General features: G+C 47.7%; 1 protein-coding gene across 3 annotated transcripts in view; it reads left to right on the top strand.

Annotated features, from left to right (window-relative positions):
• Positions 1-2,438: 2,438 nt before the first annotated feature.
• CTPS1 (CTP synthase 1) overlaps positions 2,439-11,446 on the top strand; it is a 33,125-nt gene continuing 24,117 nt past the window's right edge. Inside the window, exons 1-4 of one of the 3 annotated variants that reach the window (XM_004025551.5) lie at positions 2,439-2,872; positions 6,327-6,505; positions 7,873-8,043; positions 10,420-10,520. In XM_004025551.5, the coding sequence (XP_004025600.1) occupies positions 6,340-6,505; positions 7,873-8,043; positions 10,420-10,520 (438 nt within the window). In that variant the 5' untranslated portion in view covers positions 2,439-2,872; positions 6,327-6,339. Of the gene's footprint in view, positions 2,873-3,106; positions 3,605-6,326; positions 6,506-7,872; positions 8,044-10,419; positions 10,521-11,446 lie in introns of those variants that run through there. The other 2 variants (XM_063699835.1, XM_019016449.4) reach the window with 2 other exon arrangements.

Raw genomic sequence — 11,446 nt, 5'->3', positions numbered from 1 at the left:
AACAGAAATGGAGGGGGAGCTAGAGGATGGCATAGAGTCAGGAGAGGGGTTTTAAGATGGAACAAATTGCAGCATGTTTGCATCACGGTAGTGGAAAAGATCTACTAGACAGGGAAAGACTGATGACGCAGGAAGGGACATTCTACTAGACATTCTTGAGTTGGTGAAAGGATATGGCACTTGCATACTAGACATTCTTTGAGTTGACAAATGGATATGGCACTTGGAGCAAAGAGGAGGTTGACCTCTGGGAGTGTGGGCAGTTTGCCCACAGTAACAGGAGACAACGCAGAGCTTGTGTGCAGATAAAAGTGGTTGGTGGATATGAAAAATCTCCTGATGGCTTCTATTTTCTCGTGAAATGGGAAGCAAGACCACCAGCTGAGGAGAATATGGGGCAGGAGATGGAAGAGCTTTGAGGAAGAAGACAATGTCAAGTGGTCATTCAGAGGAGTGGTTGGGTGAATGGCTCATTTTTCCATCTCCCACAGCATCTTCATTACCTCAGCAAGTATGTTCTCAGCATTTGTTATGTTCCAGGCACTTTGATAAACATCAAATGCTTCTTGAAAGAAGATGTGGCTGTAGAGTACCTTCAAAGACAACCCAAACTTTTTTTTTTCTTTTTTTTTTGAGATAGAGTCTCACTCTGCCCAGGCTGGAGTGCAGTGGTGGGATCCTAGCTCCCATTGGCCTTGAATTCCTGGGTTCAAGCATTCCTCCAGCCTCAGGCTCTGGAGTAGCCAGGACTACAGATGCGTGCCACCATGCTCAGCTAATTTTTGTATTTTTTGTAGAGATGGGGTCTCACTATATTGCCTAGGCTGGTCTTGAACTCCTGGACTCAAGAAATCCTCCCACCCTGTGTCAGCCTCCCAAAGTGTCAGGATCACAAGTGTGAGCCACTATGCCTGGCATTCCAAACATTTTTTAGATTTGGAGCTAAATGCAGCATAGGCAGGTTGTCAGGGTTGAAGCACTGGTGATCCAGATCTGGAAGGAGCCAGAAGCCTCTAAAAGAGGCCACTGCAGGAGCCTCCTGACCTGGTTTCTGGGAATCCATCTGCTTCAATGATTTTCCTAAAACACAAATCTGATCCCATCACATCTTTTTTTTTAAAACTCCTTCAGTGAAGATAGTTAAGAACTTGTGGCAGACTGCTTCTAGAGAACAAAACAGGAACACTGGGGTACAGAAATAAGAGATTTACTTTTCATGGATACCCTTGTGTAGTGTTTGGGGAAAAATTATAACCATGTACATATATTCACTATTCAAAGGAAGGTCAAAAGCCTCTCAAAAGTTTCTACAGCTTTCCACTATCCCTAGGAGAAAGAAAAGCCTTTACTTGGTCTATAATGCTCTTCACCGTATGGCCCTACCTAACTCTTCAACCTAATCTCATGTTAATCTCGCTTCCTGTGGCCCTTGTGGACTCGGCTAGACTGGCCCTTCCAATTCAGCTGTGCCGGCCTCTTTGGGCTTGTACACAGGCTTTTCCTTCTGACTCACTTTAAAAAAAATTATTATTACTATTTTTATTTTATTTATTTATTTATTTATTCTTTGAGACGGAGTCTCGCTCTGTCACCCAGGCTGGAATGCAGTGGTGCCATCTTGGCTCACTGCAACCTCCACCTCCCAGGTTCAAGCTATTCTCCTGCCTCAGCCTCCTGAGTAGCTGGGACTACAGGCACCCACCACCACGCCCAGCTAATTTTTGTATTTTTAGTAGGGACGGGGTTTCACCATATTGGCGAGGCTGGTCTTGAACTCCTGACCTTGTGATCCGCCTGCCTCAGCCTCCCAAAATGTTGGGATTACAGGTGTGAGCCACTGCGCCCGGCCTACTATTATTATTTTTATAAGAAACGGGGTCTCGCTATGTTACCCAAGCTGGTCTCGAACTTTTGGGCTCAAGCATGTCTCACTTTCTTATCCCCGCCTCTCCCTTTCCCATATTTGCCAGTCTACTTAGGTCTCTGCTTCAAAGTTACTTTTTAAGGGCGGGCTTCCCGCCTGAATTCCCAATCCCCACCGGACTTGGTCAGTCCCCGCGCTGGGCACTCACTGCCCCGGCACCAGCATCTCTGCAGCAAGCACCCATAACAACCATAAAGTGTAACGAGCTGCTCAGTGTGCCTCCCTACATCGTTAGTCCGAGGAGAGGGTCCCTCAGTGCCCAGCACAGTACGTGGCACAGTCGGTGCTCAGGGAGCGATAGCTAGATGAAACCGTACTTTTCGGGATCCTAGTCCATCCAAAGCAGCCGCCTTCGGGGCAGGTGTGGGGAGGAGGGAGGCCGACTAGGAGCCAACGCCGCGCGACCCTCCGCACTTCCGTCTTGGAGGCCGGGGTGGCGCTGCCGCCGTCCCTCGCCCGGAGGCAGAGATGCGCTGGCGCATCACCGCCAGGAGCCCATAGTGAAAGACCACCGGATGGAAGGCGACGCCCAGAACTCCAGGAGACCGCTGTGGGAGGACGCGAGGCCAGGTGACGAACAGGCCAGGCGCGAGTTCCCAAACAGCCTCCTCCCCTTCAAGAGAGGAAGCTTGGGCCACAGGCTGGGACGGAAGCAGAGGGGCAGACACGCCACCACCCGCCCGGCCTCGAACTGCCGGCGGCACAGTTCAGCGGAGGCGGCCAAGCGGTCCTGTCCCGCGCCTGCGCACTCCAGGCCCCGCCCCGCCCCGCCCCGCGCCCTCCAGGCCCGGCCCGCCCTCCAACCTCTGCGTGCGCACAGCCTAGAGCCCGCCTCCGTGAAAGACTGCCGGGCGCATGCGGTCGGGGTTGTTCACTGGCTGTCCGGGGCTCCGCGCGCGTCGCCGGCCCAGCTCTGTCGCTGACGGGAGGATCTGAAGCCGGCCGCAGGTAGGCTGACTCCAGGGATTCCGGGGGGTATCTGTTCTCCCGCGCAGGAGTCAGCGGCGCGAGCTGAGCCCGGCGCCGACTAGCCCCGCCGCCGGGGTGACGGACGTCGCTCCTACCAATCAGGGGCGAGGTGACTCGGCGTCCTGCCCAATGGGCTGTGTGCCTAACGGGAGTGGGGCGGGCGCCCCGGCCGGCGAGCTGCCGGCTCCCGCGCGCGGGCCTCGTGGCCGGGCTGCGCTGGGGAGAGGGGCCAAGCGGGGCGCGGGGCGGCTTCAGAGGCTGCGGGGCCTGCGCTGCCGCGCTGGGCCGCGCCGAATCAGCTCGGCCGGGCTCGTCGGACGGAGAAGGCCGTAGGGGCGTGGAGCGGCGCCCCCCCCGCCACCCTCCGCCCTTGCTCTTCGTCTGCGAGGAAGCCCGGCAGTCGCCCATCCATTCAGGCGGTGCGGGCCTCGGGCCTCCGGCCTCGGCGCGGGCTCAGCCGCCCGGGGCTGGGCGGGGCGGCTCCGCGCCGTAGGACGAGGGGGCCTGCGAGCTCGCCGGCCCTGGGCCCCGCGGCTGGCCTTTGGGCCCCACGGCTTCCTCCCTTCCCGGCGGCCGGGGGTCGGGGCGCTGGCGGTGTATAGAGCTCACCACGTTTGCGTGGCGCCCTTCCGTCCACGCTCGTTACAGTTTCGAATCCTCAGCGGCCCTGTGACGCGGGCGGCGCAGAGATTCTCACCCCCATTCCCTGAGGTGAGAAACCCGCGTTGCAGGTAGCTCAAGTGACATGACTGACGTCTGCACACTAGTGATGGGGGCTGGCACTTCATCTCATAACATTGAAAGAAAAAGCATTTCCCCCCTCAGTCTTTGTTGAATTTCTCTGATGCGTCTTGATTTACGTTACTTCTGTGCCGGAAAACCTTCTTGCGCCTTCCGTCACCTTCAGGATTAAGTTCAGATTGGGCATGCCAGTTTGCACATGATCTGGCCCTTGCCTACCTTTCCAGTTTATCTTCCACTGTATATCCCTGCTTCCCCGCCTTCCCCCTCACGGCCTTACCTCTGTTCTCTGTAGCTGCCCTGCACCTGCCTGTTCACCCTGTTCCCTTTCCTGTGCTCTGAGTCGTGCAGTCAGTCCTTCAAGGCCCATTGCAAGTCATATCTACAAAACAGGAGCCGCCTGGATCCGCCCACTACCCCCAGGACTTGTCTCACCTTCCTCTGATGGCCGTGGTACTGAAAGCGTCTGCTCTCATTGTCCCCCTTTATAGTCTAAACATGTTTTCTGTCTGCTTCCACCATCACTGAATTACTCATTTATTTGTTAATGTTTCATCTCTCCAACTGGACTGCCAGAAAGTTGAGATATGGGCCCAAATCTGATTAATGTTTGCAGTCCCCAAGCACAGTAGCTGTCATGTGAGTCAGTAGCCCATAAGGATGAATGAATGAGCCTCCCGCCTGATCTTTGTGTACATTGGCATATGTATTGCCAGGCACTGAGACTGCAAGAATCTAAAGAGAGAAACTAAAGAACGTAAAGAGAGATGTTAAACTCTTAGAGTAAAATTGGGACAAATCAAATGTAATTGGATGAGATGAATCTTTTGTAGAAGTAACTCACTCGGTGGCAGAGGAATTTCTAGGATCATCCAAAACTTAGGGAGACCAGGGTATAGTCTCAGTAAGGGATATGTCTGGTTAGAACATATCTAAAATGTACCTAAGTCTGATTTTCATGTGTCAATAAGGAACTGTAAAGTGAGAGACTTAGGGTCAGATAAGCTTGGAGACACCGCATACTGTATAGCAGTGATCACAGTGCGAGTTTACTTGCTAAACACTCCCAGGATTCTTGCGTTAAATGACTTGGTTTAATCAGCATTTCTCTGATTTATATCCATTACACCCTTTTTGAGAATCCCATGTGCATTTTGTTGAAACCAGGGAGCATGCTTTTGGAAATGCTGCAGCAGAGGATGCAAAGAGCCTTTGGAGCGGGGAAGACTTCTGAGCATTCTTCCTTCCCTGCCAAGTGTGTTCTTTCTTGCTCTGGGGAGGGGGTGGGGCGGGGGAATGCTTCAAGCACAACTCCTTAGTTTTCTTGTTCCTTAGTTTATTTTTATCATAATTTGGCTTCACATGGAACGTTCCTGAGGAGGAAAATGTCCTGACCATGCCAAAGTAAGCATTTTCTGCTACTTTCTAATTGTGTTTTTCATTTTGGTCACATTTGGGTTTGCTGACCAAATGGACAATTCTGGACCTCTGAAGTTGGGGACCAGTGATAAATCCTTCGTGGTGAGCCTGTCACGGTCTCCTCACCTCTTGTCGATGCTGTTTTCACCTGCATCTTGACTCTGCTGCCCTTACATCTTCTTTTATTTCTCCTTTCCCTGCCACCGTGGCACTGCTTTTTGGATTTAATCTCATCTCCCCTCTCTTTGAGTCCTCTGCCCATCATGTGCTTCAGACTGGTTTCTTATCTGATGTCCCTCTCCCCCAGTATTTACAGTCTCTCTTCATTGCATGCCTGGGAGAGATTTCTGACAAGGAGCAAGTTATTGTTAAATTATAGAAGAGAACTACTTTTTTTTTTTTTTTGAGGTAGTCTTATTCTGTCATGCACGCTGGACTGCAGTGGCATGATCCCAGCTCACTGCAACCTCTGTCTCCTGGGTTCAAGTGATTCTCCTGCCTCAGTCTCCTGAGTAACTGGGACTACAGGCGTGCGCCATCACAGCTGGCTAATTTTTGTATTTTTAGTAGAGATGCGGTTTCCCCATATTGGCCAGGCTGGTCTCAAACTCCTGACCTCAAGTGATCCTCCTGGCTCTGCCTCCCAAAGTGCTGGGATTACAGGCATGAGCCACCATGCCCAGCCAGAGAACTACTTTTAATTAAAGGAATTTTGGTTTAGCTGCAACCACTTTTAAATGTTGATGTTCTTTCCTTTTAGTCTATCTTTTGTAACCTAGAGGAGCTGTGTTTTCTTGATGATATGTTGTAGTTTAGCCAAAGACATTATTTATTTCCTGGAGAACTGGAGTACTTATCCAAGTTTGAATTTTTTTCCCATGTAGGGAAAATAATGAGGCACCTGCCTGGTATCCCAGTGTCTGGCAGTGATGTCAGCAAACATTTGGGGTGTAGTGTTCTATCAGCCAGCTTAGAGCTGGTTTTATTAGGTTGACTCTGAAGGTTATTAGTTGTCAAAGCTTTAAACAAAAGCTGTGTTATTAGAGTAGCAGTTGTTTTTCTACACATATTTGACTAAAGCCATTCAGTGATCCAAGAAATGTTTGTTGTGATCCTATTTAAACCTGACGAGAACCTTCTGAAGTCCTGTGACAGAGAAACTGAGGCTTCAAGACGGTTCATAGCTAATAATTGGCAGAGTCAGTGTTTGAACCCAGATGAGTTTGGTTTGTTGAGATACATTTATATCATCTGTAATTTTTCCTTCTTCCAGGTCAAAGAGTAAAATGAAGTACATTCTGGTTACTGGTGGTGTTATATCAGGAATTGGAAAAGGAATCATTGCCAGCAGTGTGGGCACAATACTCAAGTCATGTGGTTTACATGTAACTTCAATCAAAATTGACCCCTACATTAACATTGATGCAGGAACATTCTCTCCTTATGAGCATGGTAAGCACAGTGGATTTCTTCATAATAATTGCATGTGGCAGAACATGTCAGCACTTGGGAATTACGTGCATGGTTTGCATAACTTTTATTTTCTGCCTTCTAACAGGTCCCTTAATACAGCAGAATGATACTTTTCTCACCTAGAAAGGAAGAAGCAGAATTCTTTTTTTTTTTTTTTTTCTTTGAGACAGGATCCCACTCTGTCCCTCAGGCTGGAGTATAGTGGTGTGATCATGGCTCGCTGCAGCTTCCACCTCCTTGGCTCAAGCGATCCTCTCACTTCAGCCTCCTGAGTAGCTGGGACTACAGGTGTAAATCACCATGCCTGGCTAATTGCTAAATTTTTTGTAAAGGTGGGGTTCCACTGTGTTGTCCAGGCTGGTCTTGGGTCCTCCCATCTGTAATCCCAAAGTGCTGGGTTTTATAGGTGTGAGCCACCATGCCCGACTGCCTTTTACTTCTTTGTTGTTATTGAGAACCTGTCAATGGTGTGACATACAACTGTGGCTGTTACTTCAAAGATTAATTGCTTAAAACTGGGAGAGATGTTAAAACATACCTCTTAAGTTTTAAAATTCTGCATTCATACTCCTACTCTCTAGCGTTGAGGTGAAAATCTGCAAGCATTAAATGTCACTAGTGCAGAAATCCTCATGTAACAAATGGCATCAGGAAAAGATCCATATACCTGAGTGATATTTAATACAGAATTCTTGAGCGGAGGATGAGTTATCTCTCTGAGGGAGAAAATGAGACGTTTTTTTCCTTTCCTGTGTTTGAGCTTGTCTCCTATTGTGATGGTAGGAATGAATCATTCTGGGCAAAATTTCTAGAGTGAAGTTTCATGGAATGAATGTGCAACAAAAGAATGGGGTAAATATGTGCAGTTTCACAAAGTTGTTTAGAACAAAAGCAGAGCTCGGAAGCTGATTTTTATAATCAGCACAAGCTTAATATGCATATATCCAGGTTTTGAATCAAATATTTTTATCATACTTTAAACCATATTATGCTCAATTAGGAGACGTTTCTGAAGGTTCTTTTTCCCTAGGCAGCAGATGCTGTATACTACTGTAAGGTCCTGTATGCACAGCCCACTGGGCTGTCATTTCTTCCCATCCCATGCTATTTTATAACTCTTCTTAAGAATGAGTTTGTTGACAGGCTAGAAGTATGAGGTTACCTTTTAGAGATTAGCTGGTAATTTTTCTTTTTGTGTATCATATTTAGTCTTCTAGAAGGGAATTTCTGTGCTTCCTATTACGTAATTGCACACCTTGTTAATGAGTGTTTTATTTCAGGATTGCAGTTGTGCCATGGTATAGGTATTTTTCACTTAACGTAAATGGTTTCTCTGTTCACTGCAGGTGAGGTTTTTGTGCTGGATGATGGTGGGGAAGTAGACCTTGACCTGGGTAACTATGAGCGGTTCCTTGACATCCGCCTCACCAAGGACAATAATCTGACCACTGGAAAGATATACCAGTATGTCATTAACAAGGAACGGAAAGGAGATTACTTGGGGAAAACTGTCCAAGGTAATACTGGATTTACCTTTAAAGCTTAAAAGTCTTAACCAGTTTAATTTCTTCTCCCTCCCACCTCTACACAGATGTGTAATTCCCTTTTGAGTACAAAAGTTTACATTGTATGTGATTTCAGCATGAAACTCTCAAGGTATTGTTACTGAAATATGCCTTCAGTTGAAAAATCAGAATTATATTGTTGTTTGCTAAAAAAAAAATAATTTGAAGAACTACTTCTTCGTTGAAGCTTGTCAGTTCTGCCAAGGCAGCATGATACGAGTCCAGAGAGCTGTTGTTTTTACACAGTAATGAGTGTGAAAGTGGTAAAGGCAACTCGATTAGGGCATTAAGCCAGATGGCATGTATGTGTGCATCTGGGACTTACTATGTATAGAAGTGAGAAGGAAATGAACATCTATTGTGTATACTGGTTTCCAGGCCGTTCATCAGTGCCATATGGCCTAGGAGGAGCCTGAGAAGTGGGTTTCTGGGTCCTCCCAAGCTTTCACTGGCACAGCTTCGCTTACATCTATTTGCTGTTTGGGGTTTTGTACAAACATTCATTTAAGGAAAATGTTTTGCTGCTTTAAAAAGGTGGGGATGGAAAACTACTGATCTAATGTAATGGCAGTGGCCCAAATTTGGAGAGGTTGCTGAAAAGTGGCTTTAATCTGAGTTATGAGAGCAGATCTGCTTTTGGCTTTAGACTTTACTGGCCTGAAAGCTGAGGGTCACACTGACAGCTGGCTCTGGTCTGGGGCTGCCCTGGCAAGATTCTGGGCTAATTGGGTCATGTTTGGATCTTAGCTTCCCCTCTCACCAGCTTTGTGAACATGGGCAAATTAACTTCTTCAAAATGTGGATTCCTTTTCTGTAAAATGGAGACAATAACAACACCTACCTCTCTGGGTTGTTAGGAAGATTAAAGAAACTAAAAGTCAGTGAAGTGTTTCCCTGACTTCCTGACACATAGAAAGGAATAAGTTAGGAATTAGAATGGTTTTGATCATACAGTTTGCTGTTTATTTATTCATCATCCATCAAATTTGCATTGAATGCTCACTGCAGTCAGACCCTCACTGGTGCTGGTGATGCATGTGATGAACAAGACCAGAGAGGTCATTGCCCACATGGAGGTTACCTGTGGGGGAGGCAAACAACAAACATGAAACAAAACGAGACGTCAGAAGCTGTGAAGAAACCAAGTGGAGTAAGGATAGAGTGACTGGGGAAAGCCACTTTGGGCAGGTGGTCGGGGAGTCTCCCAAGAGAGGCCATTTGAGCTGAGAGGCCAATCACAGCGAGAGTGGAATGAGAAGTGCGGAGGCGCAGGGCTACAAAGGCTTGGTTGGTCCAGGAATGGAGGGGAGGCCGGCATAGCTAAGGCAAAGTGACTGAGGGAGATGGTCAGAGAGCGGGGGTGGTAGCCACAGCCAGGTTCTACCAAGTCTCTGGGCCGCAGCAAGAAGCTAGGAGTGTACTCGGAGGAGTGGGAAGCCACCGAAAAGTTGAAGTGTGGGAGTGATGAATTCTGACTTGAATTTTAAAAGGTCACTTTGACGCCATGTGTGGAGTAGATAATGAATATTCTTCTGCGTGAGGCAAATGAATATCCTTGTGCATGAGGCATTGCTGTAACTGGAGTAACCTGGAGTTAAACAGTAATCTTCACCTTTTAGGAACTTGCAGTCTGTGCCCAACAACTATGATTTTTGAAGTGTTGAGCAATTGCTGGCATTCTTTGAGCATTGACATGGCAGGCACTTTACCGAGCATTTTACAGGTGCTGTCTCACAAAATTTCCACAGCTTAACAGGTGGGGAAAACAAGCTTAAAATGGTTCTATAATTGGCCCAAAGATCCACAGCTAACGAGTCATGGGACTAAGGTTTGAATCCAGACATTCTGACCCCGGGTGCTGTGCTTCTAACCACTCTGCTGTGCTGTGCTGGCTCACTGCAGTGGATTATCTACCCTTTGGTAAACTGGAAACATATGGAACAGGGTCCCAGATGTCTCTTGTTCCTGGAAGTGCACTGAAGTGTAATGTGCCTACCTTCAGCTGTGAGCAGTAGGGTTGGCTATACTGGTGTGTGATCAAAAGGGTAGACTCTGCACAGGGGCACGTGCGCCTGTGTGGCTCAGGACACTGCTGTCAGCCTTGCTCTGTTGCAGGGCTTCCAGCAACAACTTAGACATCTGGCTGCAGGAAGTGTGAGCTCAGAGTTTTGTTGAGGCCAGTTAAAGGGGGCCTCAAAAGTATTTTTATGACCCTATTTGCTGCTCTCTCCAGGCAGAGTGCTGCAGTTTGTTTTCACAGTAAGTGCATTTGTCTCAATCAATGTAGATGGACAAGCATAAGTTCCCTGTTTGTTTTCTCTTTCCCAGTTGTCCCTCATATCACAGATGCAATCCAGGAGTGGGTGATGAGACAGGCGTTAATACCTGTAGATGAAGATGGCCTGGAACCTCAAGTGTGTGTTATTGAGGTTTGTATGATTCCTGCACATGTGAACAAGTGTACTCATCTCCTTAGTCAGCCATCAATAACTGATAAGACAGTTCCCAGTGGAGCCCTTGGCCTTCCTATCTCTGGTGCAGTATGTTGCAACGTGGCAGGTAAGGGCACAGTAACAGTCATGTGGAATGGCCACGCAAGGGAAAACCGTAGTTTGCCCAGTGTTCCTTTTTTGTAGCATTTATGGATTCACTTAGTACTGATTGTCCCCATGAGTAGTGTGACACATTTTCATCTGTCTCTTGAGCAAGTCAGCAGATCTTTTGCTTTCGTCTGGCAAGAGCATTCGTCTCCGAATGAGCTTCATTTGGTTTCAGTATCTGTACTCCTGCTGTGCTGATCCTAGCTGTTGGATCTCAGTGTTCCTCAGATAACAGGAGACTCAAAAGTTCCAGCAGTTTGTTTATAACTAATACTTTTTTTTTTTGAGACAGGGTCTCACTCTGTCACCCAGGCTGGAGTCCAGTGCAGCAGTCATGGCTCACTGCAACCTTGACCTCCTGGGCTCAAGCAGTTCTACCTTAGCCTCCCAAGTAGCTGGGACTACAGTGCGCACCACCACGCCCGGCTAGTTTTTGTACTTTTTTGGGAGAGGCAGGGTTTCGTCATTTTGCCCAGGATGGTCTCTAACTCCTGAACTCAAGCCATCTGCCTGCCTTGGCCTCCCAAAGTGTTAGGATTACAGATGTGAGCCACCGTGCCCAGCCAACTGATGCTTTTTCAGTACAAAAATTATTTATGGTTAACTAAGGAGATAAAATTTAGGTTTTTTTTCTTTTTTTTTTACTTTGTCACTGTGATAGAGATAACATTCCTGGCACCTCTCTCATCTGACCTTTTTCTTGAAATGATGTGGAAAGTTCCATAATAACCTTTGGGAATGATGAGCCTGTCCAA

This window comes from Gorilla gorilla, chromosome 1 (assembly GCF_029281585.2).
Source record: "Gorilla gorilla gorilla isolate KB3781 chromosome 1, NHGRI_mGorGor1-v2.1_pri, whole genome shotgun sequence".
NCBI classification, from domain to species: Eukaryota; Metazoa; Chordata; class Mammalia; order Primates; family Hominidae; genus Gorilla; species Gorilla gorilla.
Note: the sequence above shows the minus strand (reverse complement) of the source record. Positions and strands in the feature narration are given on the sequence as shown.